This window comes from Colobus angolensis, unplaced genomic scaffold (genome assembly GCF_000951035.1).
Source record: "Colobus angolensis palliatus isolate OR3802 unplaced genomic scaffold, Cang.pa_1.0 Scaffold31, whole genome shotgun sequence".
Lineage (NCBI taxonomy): Eukaryota > Metazoa > Chordata > Mammalia > Primates > Cercopithecidae > Colobus > Colobus angolensis.
Window position 1 is genome coordinate 10,253,823 of NW_012116377.1, and position 22,147 is coordinate 10,275,969.

A 22,147-nucleotide genomic window follows, 5' to 3' on the forward strand; every position below is an offset into this window, starting at 1 on the left:
AGGAAGGAAGGAAGGCAGGAAGGCAGGAAGGAAGGAAGGCAGGATGGAAGGAAGAAAGGAGGAAGGAAGGAAGGAGGAAGGAAGGCAGGAAGGAAGGAGGAAGGAGGAAGGAAGGAAGGCAGGGAGGAAGGAAGGAAGGAGGAAGGAAGGAAGGAAGGAAGGCAGGGAGGAAGGAAGGCAGGGAGGAAGGAAGGAAGGAAGGAATGAAGGAAGGAAGGAAGGAAGGAAGGAGTTGTAGATCTTTGGCAGCCCAAAGGGGTAAGAGTCTCTCCCAGATTCCCTGAGGATTCAAGCACCTGTCTGCCCCAGCAGCCAGGGTCAAGGGTAGCGGAGGGCTTATGTCTGCTCTGAAGGCCCCTCAGTCAGGGAGGAGCTGAAGAGAGGCAGAGGAAGCACTGTGGCTCTGGTCCAGAGGTCTGGGGGAAAGTATTTCATCTGGACTTTGTAAAGTTCACCTCAGGGCTGGTCAAGGGCTCCCACTCCTACAGCCAGGTTCTCACTTGCGGCTGAAAACACTCTCACTCTCTGGACTGTGCCTGTGACAGAGAGAGGGCCACCCAGGCTGTGGGAGGGGCCTGCCACTAACTTGCCCCATGGCCTTGGGCAAGGCTCAGTCCGCCAGAAGGAAGACGTCAGCTCCCGAAAATTTTCAGGCTTCTGGGCACACTGTACAGACTGAAGAGGACAGCTGGAAGCTCCCTAATGGACTGGGAGAGGACAAGTCCCACTCTGAGAAGGAAAGGCAGAAAGAGATGGGCAAGGAGGGAGGGGGCTGAGGCTGTGGTGGCCCCTCTCAGACCCTGAGGTCACAGAGACGCCATGGATTACTGACACTTGAAAGGTGGGGGCAGGGGGAGCCAACAGGAGAGCCGGCTACAACTGAGCAGGTTTATGGCTAGATTGAGCTGCCTGGCTTCTCTGTAGATGGCAGCTTTTATTATCCTCACTCCATTAAGCTGAGCTGTAACCTGGGGGAGAGAGAGAAGGGCAGCAGAGAGTGGGAAATTCTAAGAACCTTTCATTGTAAGTATCAATTAACAACTTCAAAATGGGAATACACAGAAACCTGAGGTCACAGACGTCAATGTCGGCAGACGTGTCACTTCTTCAGCTTAAGCTCTTATTAAAACGAGAACAGCACAGGAGCTCAGGAGTGAATGTGGCTGTGCCTATGCCACGGCTCCAGAGCCATTTGGAAGGGCAGGGAGAGGGGGTTCCAAGTGTCTGGAGGAGAACAAAGGGGTAGAGGCAGCTGAGGGGTGGTAAGTGTGCAAGTAGGGGACAGGGGCATGGAGAAGCCCAGGGACAAGAGGGAACCAGCACAGAGGCAGAGGGATTTAGGACATGAGAAAGGCTGCCCCAAAGGAAGGAGAGTCCAACAAGGCTGACAAGAGGAGGCCCTGGATTTGAAGGGCCTCTCAGCCTGGAATAAAATTGGAGAGCCTGGTTCATAGCCGCCTTGGTCCCTGGGGTGGGTGTGCAGGTCTTCTTGGTTTGGTGGGGCCAAACACCTCTTACTGTGCCACTCAGTGAGCACCCAAGCTACTTACAAGGGGCGTAGAACATGACCAAGGTGTGTTTCTTCTTCTTCAGGGTCTCCCGGAAGTTGTCCCCCACCAGGTGCAACACGCTTGTCTGCTGCTCTTCCCACGTGGGCTCTGGCGGTGGGGGGGCCTCAGGGCTGCAGGAAGCCAGGGGAGGGGGGAGGCAGCCATGAGGAGAGATTTTTAGATGGGCAAGGAAGTCCACCCTCAATGTCCCAACCACTCAGGGGAACATGCATGAAGAAACCACTACAATCCTTCTAAAATTTCATTTTAAAACCGTAGTTTAAACGCAAACAAATCTGTGCCACCAGCAAAGATCTTCCCTGATTCCCTCTGAGGAGCCCATTAAGGAGCCATTTTGTAAAATACGGAAGACTTGACCCCATTTTAGGGCAGGGCAGCCCCCCAGTTGTGGGCCATGAACTCCTTGACAAGGGCATAGAGCCACCTCCACTTGGGCTCCCAGGCCCCTCCTTCCTGCCCCCTCTAGGACCCTACATTATCGTTCATTATTTTCTGCTTCTCAGCCTTTGTTCTGGTGCAGAGCATGGGCCAAGGAGTGAGGCGGGCCTGGGTTCAAGTCCAGCTGTGCAACCTTACCAGCTGTGGAACCTTAGGTAAGTTACTAAACCCCTCTGAGTCTCCATTTTCTTTTCTGTTAAATGAGGACAATAGGATCTTTATGAAGAGCACAGAATATATGTAAAGCATCTACTCAGTCAAGGAACTGATATTTACTGAGAGCCTAGATGCTCTAATAAATGCCAGGTGTTGGATAAATATTATTGCTTCTCAGTCTCTTGCTGTCCACTGGGTCCTTCCACTCTGCCTCATGCAAGGATGGATCTCGAGGGCCTTGCAATAGCCTTTGCTCCCCTGCTCCCCTCTCTATAACCCAACTCCCCTTTTTAATTCCTCATTTAATTCCCTAGACAAGTCTATGCGGAAATTACTGTCTCCATCTTACATAGATGGAGATGGGAAGCTGGGGCTTAGAGGCGTCAAAGAAATGGCTCAAGGTCACGATCTAAGCCCAGGTCTCTCAGACTCCAAAGCCCATGCTCTTGACCTAAAAACGCTTCAGAAAGTACTTAAACCTGAAAGCACTTAGCCTGAGTGCTTTCTAGGCTCTCAGTAGCAGCAGCAGCAGACAGAAAGGGTGGAGGCCCCTCATGCTCGCTGTTTGTGTCCAGGACTCTGGAGCACTGATTAGTGATGATCGACACTCTGGATTCCCTCGGCTCTCTAAACACAAGTCCAAGCATCACAGGGACCTGGCCAGATCCCCTGCCCCACCCAGTCCTTTCCAGTGAACCAGCCCTGGCACCAGAGCAAGGCTGGAAAAGTGGGTGTGAATAAGCCACTTGCTTCAGACACTAGAAGGCCTTGATGGGCAAGCACCTTGTCCATTTCAGAGGCAAACCATCGTTTTCCTCTGGTCCCTAAGACAAAGGCCTGGCTACTTTCCAAATCCTCCCAGTGGACGAGCAGGACAAAGTGGGAGAAGCTGAGGCCAGGATCTCACCAGTCCATTCACCTCTTGCCAGAGGCCTCCCCTGAATCTAGTGGCAACTTTGCTGCCATTCCACAAGCTGGTGTTTCTCAGAACACCATGGCTGAGGTTCCCATTCACACCTCTTGAATCAGAGTCTCAGAGTCTGTGCTTTAAATAAACACCTCATATCTGACCAATGTCCTCACAAAGTAGCTGAGACCGTATAGGTTCAACTGCGTCCCCCTCTAATTCATATGTTGAGGTCCTAACCCCCATTATCTCAGAATGTGACTATATCTAGAGATAAATTATCCTTTTAAAGGGATAATTCAGTTAAGATGAGGTCATTACGGTGTGCTCTCATCCAACATGACTGGTGTCCTTATAAGAAGAGCAGATTAGGTCACAGATACATATAGACGGGCGGCCATGGGAAGTCACAGGCAGATGGCCAAGGGGAGGGGCCTCAGAAGAAACCAACCCTGCCAACATCTTGATCTCTGATTTCTAGCCTCCAAAATTGTAAGAAAATAGGCTGCGCACAGTGGCTCATGCCTGTAATCCTGGCACTTTGGGAGGCTGAGGCGGGTGGATCACTTGAGCTTAGGAGTTCGAGACCAGCCTGGGCAACATGGTGAAACCTGTCTCTATTAAAAATACAAAAAATTAGCCAGGCATGATGGCATGCGCCTGTAATCCCAGCTACCTGGGAGGCTAAGGCAGGAGAATCGCTTGAACCTGGGAGGTGGAGGCTGCAGTGAGCCAAGATTGTGCCTTCAGCTTGGGTGACTGAGTGAGACTGTCTCAAAACAAAACAAAACAAAACAAAACAAAATTGTAAGAAAATAAACTTCTGTTATATTGTTATATTATATTGTTGAGCCATCTGGTCTGTTACTTTGTCATGGCAACACTAGTAAAGTAATACACAGGCTGAGGGGGCTCTTCAAAATCTTTATCCTCAGCTGCAAACCACCACGGTCTGCCCCGTGGACACTATTGGAGGCCCGGCCAACCACTAGTAAACCTGGATGAAATGAGTCTAGCTCTGGCTATGAAGAGCTGTGTCTCCTTCATTTATTCAAAGGGACTGGAATAAAATGCAGACAATGAGACCTGGGCCTAAGGAGGCTGAGATAGAGAAAAAGCAACACACGGTTTAGTGTGTCGATGAAGCTGCGTCCAGAAGGACTGCCAGCAGTGACCTGCTGATCAGGACACGTGATCAGCACATAAAGGGTGGCTTTAGGGTTGAGGAAGTCAGATCCGTCTTGACTCCTGTGGGCCTGAGCCCAGGACATTGACCATAAAGTTTACTTCACCACCTCAAGGTGGTCTCCAGGGGCTGCCAGCCAGCAGTTAGGGTGTGCTATTGAGATCGTAACACTTACTTTTGCATCCACTCGAGAAACTTCTTCTTTGTCCTGAGCACGGGCACTGCATATTTCTCTCCATTCTTAAAATACTTCAATGTAGGAAACTCTGAGATGTGGAATCTTTCTGCCAGGGCCTTGTTGACAGTGGCATCGACAGCTGCAAGGACACCAGAGCTCTGGGATGGGGGAAAGGCCAACCATGCGTTACAGCCTCAGATGCGGTGCTGGTGGAACACAGGAGCCCAGACGCTGCCCCCACAGCCCATCCTGGACCTGCTGGAATTTAACTGGGGTGGCTAGCCCAATGGGCTCCCATATCCCAGGGAACAACTGAACACTGGCACGGCCATTTCTCATTTAGGAGCTGAGATGAGGCTTTTGAATCTGCCCCACCAGCCACGTTGAGTAGATTGGCACCTGTTCCCATTAGCCAGGGTCCCAGAGAAGAGAGGGAGCAGGTAGAGGTCACCCGGACGGGCACGGGAACATGCCCCAATAGTCCTTCTGCCCTCCTCTAGGATCCCATCTGTCTAAGGCGTTCTACTTGAGCACACAGAGGGACTGCTGGCCTCCAGGGACCAGGGGAGCTGCAGCAGGGCTTGTAGGGCAAAGTCATAATGATTCCACCTGTCAATGATTCTTTCAAAGAGAACGGTGAGGGGAAGGAAAGGAAGCTTACATCCGCTTCTCCATGGAGGGCTTCTGCTGCCTTCTCAAACTCTGGCTTCATTTTCTTACAGTGGCCACACCCTGTGGGGAGAGATCAAGAAAAACCATTCTTATGGCACAGAGGCCCTCGGTATGCTCCCCTGCGCCGCCTCTGTAAGGCAACTCAGCCCCATTCCCAGACACTGGGGGGACCTGGCAGAAAAGCAGCAGCAGCACCAGCTCAAAGAAAATAAATATTTTGCTTAATCCACCAGAAGTGGGTTGGGGTATTGGGAAGATACTCCAGACACAAAAATAAAACAACTACATAAAGAATATGGGCAACGTGTATGTAGCCCTGGTGTGCCAGGTACTGACCAGTGCTTTACAGCCTCATAACCACCCCACAGAGTAGAAACTGACATTATCTCCATTCTATGGATTAGACAGTTGAGGCACCAAGAGGGCAGGTGACTGCCCAGGGCTATATACACAGCTGTGGGTCACAGAGCTGGGTTGAAAACCCAACCGATCTGGTGGGAGGCCCCAGCTGCAGGCAGCGTGTAGGTTGTGGCACTATGCTGTGATCACCATCATCATCTTCTCTGGACAGAAGGCAGTCTGAGGCCTTGAGCTGGGCATAAAAATTCACAGAAGCAGAGTATGGGACATAATTACATTCCAATTGTCCCCACATGACATCATGGGATTTTCTTGGGATAGAAACTGCTCCGTCCTTTTCTTACAGCCACATGAACACAGTAAGATGTCACAAATAATAAAATTTGATGCATTAAAAAGAAATTAAGCACTTCGTGTAGATGACAGACCTCGACATTTGTACATGGTTTTCATTTTAATAGAAAGAGTACTTTCTGGCCTCTGATGCTGGAGGGACTGAGAGGTGAGGGGTCTGCAGACTGGCTCAGGCTGGAGGCTGCTCAGAAGGTGAGCCTGGCTGTGCGGGGACCATGCATTAACCAGGATCAGTGGATGACAGGTCGTGACTCACCCTTCTCGGGGGTGTGCGACTGTGTGGGAGCTGAGAACGCTGTAATTCTACTACTGATTGTTAGGAAAAAGAAAGACAAGAAGAAAGGAAGACAGAAAGTCAAACAGTATAATCAGAGGAGACCTCCCACTGAGCTATGGAATCGGCTTTCCTGCCTCCAGCTGAGCACACGGCAGGGATGAAAGCTCCTGTCTCCTCCTCCAGTGCCATTTCTGCAAAACTCAGCTCCAGGTGAGACATGAACCTGTCTCATTCTTAATCTCTCCACTCCACTCCTGCCTGTACCTGGCTTCCTCAGCTCATCCTCACCCTGTCCCTCTCAGGGACAAGGGACCCTGGAGTGCTACTCCCCACTTAACTGATAACAGAAAACCAAACCGATCCTCGAGCTCCCAGGCAGTGTTGTCAAGCTCCTCCTCTGGACAGAGCACTGGAGACATGACTTGGTCAAGGGCACTGACCCTCATGGAATGCAGCCAAGGGAGTGACTACAGTTCTGAGCCACACCAACATGTCTGTTCTTCCCAGGTGGATCCAAGTAGAGAGACGCTGTTAACCCTCAACTGGGAGGCTCCACAACAAGAAGAGGAGGAACTGCTGGGTATACAGGCATCTCTGCTGCCATTATCTAGGAAGCTCCCTACTCCTGTTGGGCTATGATGCAGAAGAAAGGGTAGAAAAGGCAATAGCCCTTAGAATCTTCCAGCATAATGACAGAGAGGACCATGGTCTTTGGTCCAGAGGGGAATACAGTGGCACACATGATGTCTTCAAGGGATGAACCAGAGGAAGAGCACTCCTCACCTGCCCTGGCAGCCCTGGGGGAGCCGGCAGCTGCTTTTAGCCCTATTACATATTGTACCCACACTACACACTCATCATGCTGGGCTCTAGGTACCAGACAGTGACTCTCTGGTTTTTTTGTTTTTTGTTTTTTTGAGATGGAGACTCGCTCTGTTGCCCAGGCTGGAGTACAGTGGTGCAATCTCAGCTTACTGCAACCTCCGCCTCCTGGGTTCAAGCAATTCTCTTGCCTCAGCCTCCCGAGTAGCTGGGACTACAGGTGCCCGCCATAACGCCTGGCTAGTTTTTTGTATTTTTAGTAGAGACGGGGTTTCACTGTGTTAGCCAGTATGGTCTCGATCTCCTGACCTCGTGATCCGCCTGCCTCGGCTTCCCAAAGTGCTGGGATTACAGGCGTGAGCCACTATGCCTGGCCCCAGATGGTGACTCTAAAGGTGAGACTTGAGGTTTTTTTTACCTTCTACCTCCGCATGAAGTAAAAGGATCATCATTTAATAGATACATGATATTTACTGGTCAGCAATGAAGAGACCTAATAATTAGTAGACAACTCCTGGGGTGACCAGGGGCTTGAGAAGACCTCCTGGAGGTGGCAGATGAAAGGACGCATGGGGGCACGTTAGAGACAGAGGACAGAGGTCCCAGTCAGGAGGGCAGGGGCAGCCTCAGAGAAACAAGGATGTCCCCATGCCCAATTCAGCAGTGCAGAACTCCGCTGCCAGGGCTGAGCAAGGCACACAGCCCCAAAAGTGCTCCTAAGCGCTCTTCTGGGACTGTTGAGCTCAGCCCCCTAGAGGCTGCCCCTGGGCTGGGCAGGGCAGCTTGGCTGTTCCTGGCCTGGTTCTCCACAGCAAATGTTCTTAATGTCCCCTGCAGTCAGACATTATGGAGATCATGATCAAAGTGGTAAACCCTTCTTGCAGAAAAATGCACACAGGGTTAGACGACACTGGGAGTTTACGGTCTGACTAGACCCCACTTGGGATCCCCCCTATCATGAGCTGTAGAGGTATCAAGGTCATCATTATTTTGAATGACAAGAATATCACTTTCCAGAAATGAACATTAGCATCATCACAAGCCATGTGTCGCCTAAATAATCCAGTTACAAAAGGGTTGTTTTGTTAAGTTGGCTGTTTTCCCCACAGAAACAATTTTACATACCGATTACATGCAGATTCCCAGGGGCAACCACAAAAGCCCATTTAATAGGATGCACCTGAAACAAAAGCATGCAGTGCTATTTGTATTTCCCTGAGCCTGCTCCCAATGGGACATGTGCAGCCCGTGATCCAGTGGGGGACAGCAGGCAGGTCCCTCCCTCTAGGCAGTGGCCCCCACCTCAGCAGTGAGAGGAGGAAGAACTTCAAGAGGGACCAGGGAGAGCTGGGGCAGGAGTCTGAGCCTCCCGGGCAGTCACATTCTTGAGACTGTCACAAAAGCCTCTCCTCTCCTTCCCCACACTGATACATATACTCCACATGCATGTATAATTCCAGCGGGATCCTCAGAACTGGGGTTAGGAGCCAGGACAAAGGGAGGCCACCAGACTCCAAGCCAGTCACTTTCCAATGGGAGGGGAAGCGGAAGAACACAGACTACTGACTTAATATGAGGTATATTAAGATTAAAAATTATTTTTTTGCTTTTCACTAAAATAGAGTGGAGTAAACCATCCTTTGGGACCATGGTCAGGATGAAAAAATTCTATAGCTCTTAAAGGGATCTCCCTGCCCCTGGGGCACCCCCAGACTGCTGGTCCCTGCACCTGCCCAAGGTGAGACCCCCATTCTCCTGCTCTCAGGCTGACCTCCTCCGACTGGGGCAGAGTGAGGGGCTCACCCTGCATGAACAAACTGTAGGAGAAGGAAGCTCAGAGACTCACCTGCGGCTGTGAGTGAGAGTTCAACCTGCTCTGGAGAGACGCGAGTGGTCCCTGCAAAGTCCTCAAAGGTCCACTGCCCTGAGACAGACGGACTCAGCCCAGCAGCACATAGTGGAGGACACACAGGGAGGCCTCAGGAAATACAGGCGTGAGGCCCTGGGTGGCCTCCGTGGGAGTTGGGAGAGGTAGGGAAGAGAGGCTCCCTTGACTACTCTCCCCATACCCTCCATGATATGGATGGTGCTGTCAGGCCAGCTGCTGGCAGGGCCCACGGTCAAGGTGGACAGTGGGACTGCAGTAGGAGTCGGGGGAGGGAAGACAAAGAAAAGCCAGCCATTGCCATTCACTGAGAATCACTGTTTCTTTCGAAAGTGACCCAGCTGATGTGGCAGGATTCCTGAAGATGAGAATTCACTGTGTGCTGGTAGGGAGTTTCCTTCATCCCTTTATCAGGCTCCAGGCCTTTGACGCCACTGCCCTGCTAGGGTGGCAAGTGGGTTTCATTCCACCTGCCAGCTTCCATCAGCAGTGGGCCTGAGACAGAGGCTGAGTCTGAGAACTGGCTCACTGGGAAGAGGAGCCGTGACCACCTTGCAACGTCTGCCACAGACATGGGAAGCCAGCTGAGGTTGATACCAGGAAACCAGTTTCTGCAGCTCACACACGTGGCTGCCTCCTGAACTTGGGCCTCAGCTCCCAGAATTCCCCACCTCTATAAGGAAAGCACTCGCAATCTGCGCTGGGCTTCCACGCTGTATTGCAGCAGCCCCATCAGACACGTGACACAGCTCAGTAGGTCCGTTTTACAGTGCCAGAAATTGTGGCTCTGGAAGACGAAGTGACAAATCCCCCAGGGCCATCACCACCTGTCCCCTCTTCCTCCCAGCCCCTGTCCTGATGGATAGGACCTCTCCACAGGCAGCATCTACCCTGGACAACCCTTCGCAATCCTGCCTTGGTTCTGGCCCCTGCTTTGAGTCTTCCCAGTTCACTGTAGCCCCATCAAATGATCTGTTTCTCTTCTAATTACAAAATACTTCTTATTCAGGTATTTCTATGGCATTTAATTTTGTGTTGCTTTGTGACTGTGATACTGCTGTCTTCTCTTATTAAGGGCAGCCGGGGTATATTTTCAAAACATCAATCATATCAAATCCCTTTGCTTAAAACTTCCCAGTGGCTTCCTATCACAGGTAGATTCAAATCCAAACTTACTATGGCTACAGACCCCACACAATCTGAGTCCTGCTTACCTTCAGCCTCAACTCAGGTCACTCCTACTGCAGCCTCTGGCTCTCCTTCTCTTCTGCAATCATGCCAAGCTCATTTCTACCCCAGGGCCCTGCAACATGTTCTTTCCCATGTGCGGCTCACCCCTTTACATCAGCCACTCAGGCTTCCACTCAAATTTCACCTTCTAGGAGACCCTCCCTGACCACCTATCCCAAAGGCGCCTCACGCTATCATGCTTTCTCCCAATAACCTGTTTTGTTTTCTTAATTGTACTCAAAGCAGCTGGACTAATCTGCTCACTTGTTCCCTGCCCATCCCCTCAACTGGAATGGAGGCTCCGTATGTGCAGGCAGGGGCTCAGCTGTCTTGTCTAGTTGGCCACTGTATTCCTGATATTGCCCATGCTGCTCCACACACTTTCTGAATGAATTAGCCTCATGACTTGTTCGGTTGTTAGGTTTACACCTGTGCACACAAGGTTTGGCAGGACTAAATTCTTTATGGGCAAGGGTCAAGGCTTGCACTCAAATAGTCGTTAATATGACTAAACACCTCTAATGAGCAGAACTGGTAACCAAGCTATTTACTGTACACATCCCCTCTCCTCCCCTTACCATTACCATCTTTGCACCTCCTCTGCACCTCACTAGGAGAAAAATGTCTCCCCAAATCTCTAATATCTAAAGATGCTGTTCTAAAGTTTCCCATACATACCCTAGAATTCTCTTGATATCGTTATGGTTTTCAATTCTAGCATCAATTCCCTCTGACCCTGAATAAGACACTAAGGCTAAGCAATAAACTTCTGCAAACAGAGTTTAAGATGAGGAACCTGGCCAGGCCCGGAGGAGGAGAAAGGTCTGACTGAGCAAACACCTCCCTCCCTGACACCCTCCTGTCTTGGGGAGCCACGGGTGATGGATAGAGCTGGCCATGACCTGAGCACCAGCCTCCTGGGCCTGGCCTTCATGATGTCTCTGGCTGTGGGACAGCTGGAGGAGGAGGGTTACACGTGGGGAGCGGGACTCCGGCCCACTGCATTCCGTGTCCTGATTGTGATTTGAGGGGCCATTAAGTTTTATTGCTAAACTTCCTTGTTGGGCTTTTATCATCTGTGTAAGTGCACTTACTCTGATTTCCATGATCTGGCATAGAGGTCTGCACATCAACTCCTTGATCATGCTCTTTTCTGGCTGTGGGAATGTTGGCTTCCTGTCGACCCCAAGCCCTCGGATTCCTCTGGATTTCATTAAATTCAATTATTCTTATGATTTTATTACAGACCAGCTATAGGGCTTTCCTGGATGCTGGAACCAGAATTTCCCAGGGGACTAGATTAATCTGTAAAGCTCCCTGGTAACCAGGGTACTGGGGTAGTACTTGGGCCTCTAGAAGAGCCTGCTTCCTGCCTTGCTTGGAATTTGGCTTGGGGCATGCCAGGGAGGGAGGGTTTCCTACAAATGCCAGCAGAAACACGGACACGGAGGGGCCTACAAAGACCTCAGAGCTCTTTTAAGGCTTCCAAATGCATAAGCACCAAAGTGGACTCCTTGACAGTTACAGGCATCTTGGGGAAGACTCACACACTCACAGATGCCTCTGTTCATCACATGGCCCCTCCTTTTATGCAAAGAGTTTGTTTTTTGCTCTACGTTAGTGCAAAATGTGGATAAACAAGCTTTTAAAATTTTACTTCCAGCTTTCTATCCTAAAGAAATAATCTGACATGTAGACAAATATTTATGCATTAAAATGTTCTTTGCAGCATGATTTATAATGGGAAATATGGTCAACAACTCAAACCTTCAATATTATGATGCTAGTTAACTAATTTACAGTGTCATCATATTATACAATGGAATATTATGTGGCCACAAAAAGCATGTACAAAAAAAACAGTTTTAGTAACATATGAAAATGCCTACAAGATAATGTTAAGGGGAAAATGTAAAGGAAAAAGATGCATACGAAAGACTTAAATAAATAAAATTAAGGCCAGAGGCAGTGGCTCATGCTTATAATCCTAGAACTTTGGGAGGTCAAGGCAGGAAGATTGCTTGAGGCCAGGAGTTTGAGACCAACTTGGGCAACACAGTGAAATTCCACTGCTATAAAAAATTTAAAACAGTAGCCAGGCTTGGTAGTGTGTGCCTGTAGTCCTAGCTACTTAGGAGGCTGAGGCAGGAGGATCACTTGAACCCAGGAGTTTGAAATTGCAGTGAGCTATGATCATGCCACTGCATTCCAGCCTGGGTGACCAGAGTGAGACCCTGTCTAAAAAAAAAAAGAAAGAAAGAAAATCAGATCCCTTCCTCCCACCTGGCACAACAAACAAATGAAAAATAGAGATGAATTAAAGAAAGAAATGAAAAAATAAAAACATTATAACAAAATATAGGGCACTATTTTTATATCCTAAGGGAGAATTTCCTAAACAACCCACAAACCCCAGAGGTCAGGATGGGAGAAGGCAGACTTGCAGAATGGCTCAGTGTTAGGCTGTGGCCTCTGGGACAGCCTGGGATTTCATCCTGGCTGCATTTTTTGGCTATGCGACCTTCGGAATGTTTCTTGACCTCTTGGTATCTCCCCTTCCTTACTTATAAAATGAGAATAATTAATCATGACATCAAATTCACAGAATTTTTTTATGAAGACTAAATGAGTTAAAATATGGAAAGTACTAGAACAACGCCTGATCCATAGTAAGTGTGATCAGTGACCAATAAATATAATAGCTGTTATTTAGCTAAAAAGGATGTAAAGCTTTGTACAATGAAAGGCACCGTAAACAAAGTTAGAGCACGAAATAGACTGTCGGAACATGGAAAACACAGAAAACAGATAAAGATTAATATCTATAATTATAGAGTTCTAGGTCAAGAATAAAAAGACAAATAAATAAAAAGACCTAGCAGAAAAATGGGAAAGCGTATGAATAGGTGGTCCATGGAAGAAACATGAAAAGCTGATTATCATATGAAAAGATATCCAGCTTCCCGAGAGGTCAGATAGCTGCAGACAAGCTGCTCTTTTGCCCAGCTTAGCAGAAATATAAAAGGCAGATAGTATCCATGGCTGCGAGGACAAAGGCTCTGTCACATGCTGGGGTTGGGAAAACCTTTCTGTAGGGCAATTTGGTAGCATCTACCAAAGCTCAAGCTTACTTACCCCAGGGCCAGGGAAATTCACTTTTAGGAATTAATCACAAATATTTATACATGTTCCCAATTATATATGTTTACCAATGCTCATTATGTTGTTTGAATAGTGAAAAACTGGAGATAAATACAAAACCTATCAATAGGGGAATGGTTTAAAATTTCTGGCATATCCAAATTATAAAATACTATTCAATGGTTAAAAAGATTGAGGTAGATTTAGGTGCCAATATCTACGTTTACGTGAAAATATCTTCAAGACCTATTGACAAGTTAAAAAAAGCAAATCACAGAAAAATGGATAGAAAGTGGTGCTATTTATGTTAAAAACAAACACAAAAAACCCAACCCCTGTTGTTTAGGTAGAAGCACTGCAGAAGGAGAAGGAAGGATCCATCCTCCACTGTGAGTGGTGACCAGTCCTGAGAAGGGGCACGGCGTGGGAAGTGAGGGATTTTCACTGTCTACACTATACTCTTATGTATCCCTTGAACCTTGCACTGCTGATAACAAGAATACTGTTAATATTATTCTTAAATTATTTGTGTAATTAGAAAACACAAGTGGGCAAGTGCAGTGGCTCACGCCTGTAATCCCAACTGCTTTGGAGGCCAAGGCAGGAGAATCACTTAAGCCCAGGAGTTCAAGACCAGCCTGAGCAACACAGGGAGACTCCATCTCTACAAAAATAAATCCGAAAAATTAGCCAGATGTGGTGGCCTGTGCCTGTAGTCTCAGCTACTCAGGAGGCTGAAGTGGAAGGATCACTTAAGCCCAAGAGTTTGAGGCCAGCCTGAGCAACATAGTGAGACTCCATCTCTAAAAAAATAAAAGAAAAAAAAGAGAAAGAAATAAATGAATGAATAAAGTAAAATGACAGCATGAAGGCACTTAGTGGCATGATAGTTACACAAATCTATACATGTGATTAAAAAACAAGGTCAATTTTATGGTATATTCATTTTAAAAATAAAAGTTAAAAACAAGGGGAAAAAATAAATGAAAGACAATAGCAAGAATGATGCCAAAAAGTGTAAAAAAAAAAAAAAAGTGGTTACCTCTGGATAATGGGATTATAGGTAGTTTCTTTCCTTGATCATTTATATTTTACTGTACCTTCTAGGTTTTCTACAGAGGTTATATATTGCTTTGAGAATAAGACAAAAATAAAGTTAAAAGCTTAAAAAAAAAGATGGCAGCAGAAAATCTTGAGTCTGATGGGGACCTGCTGCCAGAAACAGCCCGGCTCCTGGAAGGCAGTGCAGACACCTGCTGGAGGCGAGTTATGGCAAAGAAAACATCCCATCTCAGACCTGTTACCAAGGAAAATGGGTTGATGAGTCAGGGGGTGGGCAAGGGTAGAGCCGTGTGGCCCCCAACAGGCTCTGCAGCACAGAGGACAGGAAGGGCAGGGGGTGCTCAGGATCCCCAGCACCTGCATGGGTGTCCTCGGGCCTAGCAGAGACAAGGTGCTCCTCGGGAACACCCCTCTCTGGGATGCCCCCCTTCACCCCCTGAACATCCCCACATAAATGATATCTATTCAGGTGGTCCCACAGCAGCCCGTCCTTCCCCTGCTAATGCAGGCCTGGAGTTACTAGAGAGAGACAAAAAACAGTGACAAGTGGAGATGAGTATGGCCACACACACTCTGACTTCTCTCATACAGAACGCTGCAGAAAAACAAAAGGTGCCACGGGTGGCAGCAGCCAGTGTCCTGCTGACACACCCTTTGCAGAGAGCATCTCTGTCGCCTGCAGGGTGGGAAAACTGGGCCTGGGGCTACGTGTGAGGCCCCACCGTGAGGACCAGAGGGAGGTCAGGCATGGAGCCTCGCTACAAAGGGGAAGCCAAGTGCTAGCAAGAGAGGCTGCTCCTGGCTTTGGGCCCAGGCTCTGTCACTGGCAGTGCTACAAACGCTCCTCTCAGAGTCCTCTGCTCACACTCAGCCTGTCCTGCCCAGGAGGCCCAGCCCAGCTCCTGGGAGACAGTGTGGCCTGCGGCGGGATGGAGATCGCCCATATGAAGGGCCTAGCACTGTGGCTGCCTCGGGCTCATGTATTTAGTGACAACTTAGGCATCAGTTGGAGAGGCCACTGAAGTGTCTGTGGAGGGTTTCTAATGGGCTGTCGCTGGGAGACAAAGGGAAGGAAGACAATGGGGAGACGGGGGAGGCTGAGGTGGGAAGTGAGTGGCGGGAGTGCTGGCAACAGGGTAAAGGTAGGGCCCACGGCATCTCCAGGTCGCTCATCACTCACAGTGACAGGTAACACAGAACAGGGAGGGGTGCTGTGTGCCTTTCCTGCCAAGAGCCCAGCAGGGCGGCCTCACAAGCATCCCATCAGTTCCAGGCAGAGAAGCAAGTGACTTGCCTCTGGAACCCACAGGTGCCAGAGAGCACCGCCTTGGGGCAGCACAGATCAGGAGGAAGCTGAAAGCCTTTTCTCTTCCTGGCCTTTCTAAGCAGGATACAGGAAAGAAACTAACATTGACTGGATACTTACTATGGGCATAGAAGCAACAATGCAGACCAGCCTGGGCAACAAAGTGAGATCCCATCTCTACAAAAAGTTTTAAAATTAGCCAGGTGTGGTGGTGCGCACCTGTAGTCCCAACTACACAGGAGGCTGAGGTGGGAAGATCACCTGGGCCCAGGAGGTTGAGGCTGCAGTGAGCTGTGTTTGTGCCAGTGCACTCCAGCCTGAGTGACAGGGTGAGACCTTGTGTCAAAAAAGGAAAGAAAGAAAAGAAAACAAACAAATAAACAACACTGCAAAGAAAGACCATGGTCTTCTCTGGGAATCAGTATCAGGAAGCATTTTAATTTTCTTCTCCATACTTTCCTGTATTATCGCTTGACAAAATGTATATGCATTGCTTTTATAATTAGCATAGAGTCATAAAAAATAAATTCAGCTTTTTAGTTTGAACCCCACTATTTTGGTTTGTTGGGGTGCTTCAAAATGTCAATGCATGGCCCGATATGTCAGCTGGTTAGCTTTTTCCCAAGGCTAACCCTGCCAAATGTGAAAGTATGCCTTTTTATATTGTTAACAAAGTTGCTGATTAAAAACAAGTACATACCCCCTAGACAGACTCAGGCCAGATTCACAGTCACAATGTATTCAGGGGATGCTTCCCCTCAGGGTAGCTCCATCCTGTCTGATTCTCCCCATCACACTGAGGAAAAGAGCCACTCATTTTGTCAAATGTCTTGATAAAAGAAAGACATGCTAATTCATCAAGCTCAGCAATCCTGTACCAAGAAACAAACCAAGCAGCGCATTCAGTGATCTGGAGTAGAAGCTGTGGTCTGCTATGTTAGATGGATCCCAATTTGTTTCTGTGAGGCTCTAAAATGGTCTGTCTCCAAATCACTCCGTATTTGGCCTGGGACTGACACCTGGAACACTGTGATTTCCGGAATTCACCCTTTCTGCACTTAGGAAACCTGAGATGACAGTGCTGGTCTCTGGCCTCTTGGCATTTGTCCTTTACTCCAGGTCCCTCAAACACTGCAAAAGTGGTTTCTTGATCACTGGGGGTTCTCAGAAGCACTCTGGCACGAGGTACAAAGCCAGGCAGCTACGAGCTCTCTGCTCTCAGTTCACCTGTCCTGAGCTCTGAACTCCCTAAAAAGCATGTATATTCCATCCCTTCCTAGGCTAAAGACCATGCTCCTAATGAAGGAGTGTGTAGAAAGAGAATTAATCCAGAGCTATTACCATCTGACGGGAACATTAACGGGCGGCACATCAGGAAGCTAACCACGTGCTTTTGCCCTGACCCCTCTCACTCTGCTCACCCAGCAGAAATAAACTCACATGCGCAGAACCATGAATGGCCAGGGGACTGGTGGCCTCTCCTGACTGTAACTGGAAGGACAGACACATGAGGGTGAAGACGCTGGAGGTTCCCAAGGAGGAACTGAAAACAGCCAGCCAGTATCTGCCGTCATGGCTGGGATGGGGTGCAAGCAGGGTGATTTCAGCTCTAGGTTCAACATAACTTCCTGAAAGACTTGCTTCCAGCAGCAGCTCTGAGGCTGGCCAGGGAGTGTATTTTATAGCTAGGAAGAGAACTGCAGTGCTGCCTGGCTGGCCTCACGGTGGGCACTTCTTCGGGTAGCTTTACCCTCGAGGATGCCCTCACCAAGGCCCTAGCAGACCTGAGGCAGACGCCCCTAAGGCCCCATCATTGTGCTTCATCAGGAGAGGCCCACAAGACTGGAGGGTTTTTGAAACTAAGTTTTGGGGGCTTGTTTTGGTCTCTTTTCTAGGAACTCAGAAGAAGAGCTATAGGAAACCTTTCCTTTGGATTCCCTTAAGAATTTAGCACTTGCAAGAAAGAGTTAGGAAAATCCATGGTAAGAGCAGGTTTGTGAACAATTCCCAGGCTAGCCAAACCCACAGCTACTGTAGGGGAAGGGGAGGCGGCCAGGAGACCAGGGCTCAGGCTCTGACCCTGTTCTTCCTGGATCCTAAGGCTCTTGAGGCCTGAGGCAGCTCAGGACTCATTGAGCCGTGGGCGGTCTAGGTCATTTCTCTGTGTGATGGTCTCATCTGTAAAATGGGGCTAATTGTACTCACTTTTGGCACTCTGGGTAAAATGAAAGATGACCCTTCAGGAAGACAATTTGTTACCGCCGTCGGGTGACACACAATTGTTGGCATGAGGACCCTATGATTAAGAGGAGGAATAACATTTCCTCCTCACAGAATATGCCTCTATGGACTAGCAGTCCTCAGGCACCGTGACCTCGCGATTTCAGCCCTGCTCCATGAGGCACTGACCTCTTGCTTTTCCTTCACAATCTCTTATTCACAACACTCTGTGCCTGCACCTGCCATCCCCTGGCTCTCACGTGGCCTTGTTTGCCTTCCCAGGGGCAGCCCTGTCCCTCTTGGAAACCACCGATGGTCAATTTTCCACACTCCATGGGAGTAGGGAGGACACTGGCCTAGAAAACTCCTGAGCCACAGGCCTTCCAGCCCTTATCGCAAGCACGTTTGATAGCATTTACAGCATTTTACTTCCTTGATTCACTGTGGTCATTTCAGGCTGAAACTGCAATCAGGTGAAGCAGACAGAAGGCATTCTAGATGCTAGGTGATCTGCAGCTCCAGTCTGGCCTCCCCATGTCTTCTCAGCTCCCGGGCAAACACAGGCCCTCCTGTGTGCACCATCATGCCCGGCTGATTTTTTATTGTTTGTAGAGATGGGGTCTTGCTATGTTGCCCAGGCTGGTCTTGAACTCCTGGCCTTAAACAATCCTCCTGCCTCGACCTCCCAAAGTGCTGGGATTATAGGCATGAGCCCCCAGATGAGGCATCAACCCTAATTTTATTTCCAGGCCCAGTCTGTTCTAGGTAACATCTCAGGGTGCTTCCAGCCTAATTTCTCCAATTCATGCTGACTGGGAGGAAGATGCTCAGAGCTAGGGGTGATGGACCCTCACTGAGCTCTAGCTAAGGGACAAATGGAGCCCAATCAGGACTTCTGTGCTGTTTCCATGGCAATGGGGGGTAGGCCATGTGCACTATGAGGGTGGGGACCTTGCCCATCACCACTGCATCCCCTGGCTTAGCACGGGTCCTGGCATCCAACAAATAAGTGCTTCTTGGGTTCACGTTGCAAAGTGCCATGCTCATCCTACTCTGAGAGAGGGGAGGGTGTGGAGGGGGAGGAGCAAAGTTCCACTCACATGGGGCGTGGAACATGACGAGGACAGAGGAGTGTTCCTTCACAAACTGGTCAAAGTCTTCATCGGTCAGGTGATAAACGGAGCCGCCCTCATCTGCCCAGGGAGTCTCAGGGACCTGGGGCTGTGGCGGCTGCGGACTGGAAGACCAAAAACAGGCAGAGCTCAGAGCAGGCCCTGGGGCCTGGGCAGCCCTTCTAATTCCAGCCCCCTGGACACGAAGCTCCCCACAGGCTCGGGATGGCCCACTCCAGGGGCTCAGCCTTTAACAAACCAGAAACTGCCCTCATGGAGGTGTCGTGGGGTGAGTGGTGTTGCCCTACCCACCTCCACCTTCCCCGCAAAGCCCCAGACAGGTACTTAGCTGATATCCTGTTATAAACAGTGGCTTCTGGCTACAGCTCTCTAGACAGCCTAAGAAATCTCACTTCCTCCTGGGAATCTGGGGGCTTGTTAGCTTTCTCAACCTATTTCAAACTTTCAGCAAACTGGAAAGAATAAATAGCAACAGTGAATGGTGACCTTTGGAAAAGCTCACTGTTGTGTTTAAAACTGCCCCCTGCGCAGTGGAGGAGAGGAAGAGGGTACAGAGAGGAGGGGGTGAGGAGGACAGAGAGAGGCCAGGTATCTGAGAAAGTTCAGATTTAGGCCATGCAAGGGGAAGCTGCCACATAGGGGTGCAGGGAAGGTCGCAGTGAGGGAAGCAAGGCTGGGGGTATCCTAACTATGAGAGTGTGGATGCTATATCACTAATCCTTCCCAGAGGCCAACAACCAACTTACTTAGTTCTCCCAGAAGCCAAATCAACTCTACCACTCATCAGCTGCAAAACCTCAGGCAGCCGCCTGGTCTCTCTGGAGCCCGTTTCCGCAGCGTGACTGTGTGCCAGTCCTATGTCATCATCTGCTAGGAGGAGGGAGGCTTGCAGGGACCCTCCCTTGCTCCAAAGTTCAGGACAAGGTGGCTGGTGGTGACACAGTCTCTCTGTTGCTTTATTGCCACGACTACCCTTGCCAGAGCACCTTAATTGCAGCTTTGAAAAAACCCTCGAGGATGACAAATGTGAAAAGACAACCATTGTGTCCCGCCTTTGAGAGCCTACAGGAGGAAACATTTTAAAGTTCCAGCAGCCAGGGCTGGATAATCCAGAGGGAGCGAAGTGGCTGCCACAATGGAAATCTGCCACTCGTTTCCCTCTGCAGAAGCCCGGGTATGATGTCGCCTTCAGAAGCCCTCTCTCGCCCTTCTGACTGGGCCCCACTGGCTACCATGGCCTCCCGGGTCCCAAGAAATGGAAAGAGGCAGGGAGAGGGCAAATCAGTCTCAGCTCATGCATATCCAATGTCAGATGGGACTGGTGACAAAATCAAGCTTCAGAATGAGTCACCAGCCAGACAATGGTCCTAGACAAACATCATGCAATCTAGGTTCCTATACTTGGGCTCAAACTACTGACCCCTCAAAACACCACCAATTCCACTTCAGAGCAATTTATCTTTACAATACACCTGCACACGTGCACAATTATGTGCATCTGAAGGCATTCACTGCAGGTTATTTGTCATAGCGGAGACTGGAAGGACGGCTTAGGTAAACTGCTGTCCATCTACACAAGGGAGGGCTGAGCACTACAAAGAATGATGTTCTGTACGCACTGATGTGGACAAACTGCTGGAGATGGATGGAACAATCTAGAATTTGCTAACTTTTGCATTAAAAGGGGGGAGATAAAATATACTTATTCACATTTGCTAATATCTACATAAAGCAACACTTTAAGAACATGAAAGAAACTGGTCTAAGTTGTAAATTCTAGGGTATGGGGGGAAGATAAGAAGGAGGAAAGAAGTGAAAGGGAGACTTTTGAATGTATTCTTTTTAAGCATCTTAAAATTTTGCCAGCCTGTGCAACAGAGTGAGACTCCATCTCCACAAAAATATGAAATAAAAAAATTAGCCGGGCATGGTGGCCTATGCCTGTAGTCCCAGCTACTCAGGAGGCTGAGGTGGGAGGATCGCTTGAGTCCAGGAGTTCAAAGCTGCAGTGAGCTATGATGGCACCCTCAGCACTCTAGCTTGGGTGACAGAGCAATACCTTATCTCAAAAAAAAAAAAAAAAAAAAAAAAAATTGAATTATGTGAATGTAATCGACTCAAAAACTAAATGTTTAAAAAATGCAGCAAGTGCACAAATATAGGATGGAGAAGCCATGGCGTTGCAGGAGTACAGGCACCGGAAGGAAATAACCGGAGGAACTTCTAGTTAACCACAGAGGCGAATACACTCTAAAACTGCTAAAATAACAGTTCAGGAATTTAAAACAAAACACAAAAAACTTTCTGGGCAGAAAAAGCAGAGGAGGGGCCCAAGAACAACACTCACACAGAAGACAAGGCTCTGAAGGGCCCAGAGGCCCACTCCTTGAAGCAGAGTTACAGCCTACAGCTGAGAACAGGAGGTTTAGCGGTCACGCGAGTGGTCAGATCCTCAGATCCTAGGGCGCCTCCCTCTCCCACCCAGGAGACGACTGGAAATTTCTTTTCGGGAGAGGACTGGAGAACTGGGCACCGTGGTAAGAGGATGTACTGGGAAGAGACGAACTGAGTGGGAGTCTGAACCCAAAACACTGAATGATGCTGTTCACTTCCTGTCTACCCCAGGCCATGAGCTCCTTGAAGACTGGGCTCTCCCTCACCTCTTTACTAACTCCTGCACCCAATACACAGCAGACGCTCAATACATGCTCATTGAATAGGAGATTCCTTGAATGAAGGAATGCTCATTTCTCTCATTCGGGGAAAAACGGCTTAAGGAACCGGAAGTGTTTAATTCCAAGAGAGGACATAAAGGAACACAGTGGCTATCGTTAAATACTCCAAGTTGCATTAAGAAAAGAAATTCAGATTTGTTTTCTAGGGTCCTGAAGAGGAGAGTCAACACTAACAAGTGGAAGCTCCAGAGAAAGAAACTTCAGTTTGGTGTAAATAAGAGTGTTCTGTCTATAGCAGGGGAGAGGGAAAGATGCCAAACTGGGAGTCAGAAGACCTGGCCTGAGTCCTGTTTCATCCACTAGCCACAATCAAACAGCTTAAAACAGTGACAAGACAGTGCATTGTGGTCCTTTCTTTACCTAGCTCTCAGATTCAGCTAGGCTGAGAATGGATGTGAGATGCTTTGTAACTTTATAAAGTACTACCCCAATGCTCCTAGATACAATTTATCACCTAAATCATAAGAGTTATTCGAGCATGAATGGGGAACCTCAGAATGAGTCCAATGGGAGT

General features: G+C 48.8%; 1 protein-coding gene across 1 annotated transcript in view; it reads right to left on the minus strand.

The window, feature by feature from the left end:
- Positions 1-22,147, minus strand: part of PDIA5 (protein disulfide isomerase family A, member 5) — a 92,937-nt gene that overhangs the window by 10,235 nt on the left and 60,555 nt on the right. The window contains exons 11-14 of the mRNA XM_011950796.1: positions 18,866-19,002; positions 5,098-5,168; positions 4,434-4,594; positions 1,551-1,681 (exon numbers count right to left, since the gene is read on the minus strand). Of these exons, the coding sequence (XP_011806186.1) occupies positions 1,551-1,681; positions 4,434-4,594; positions 5,098-5,168; positions 18,866-19,002 (500 nt within the window). The remainder of the gene's footprint in view (positions 1-1,550; positions 1,682-4,433; positions 4,595-5,097; positions 5,169-18,865; positions 19,003-22,147) is intronic.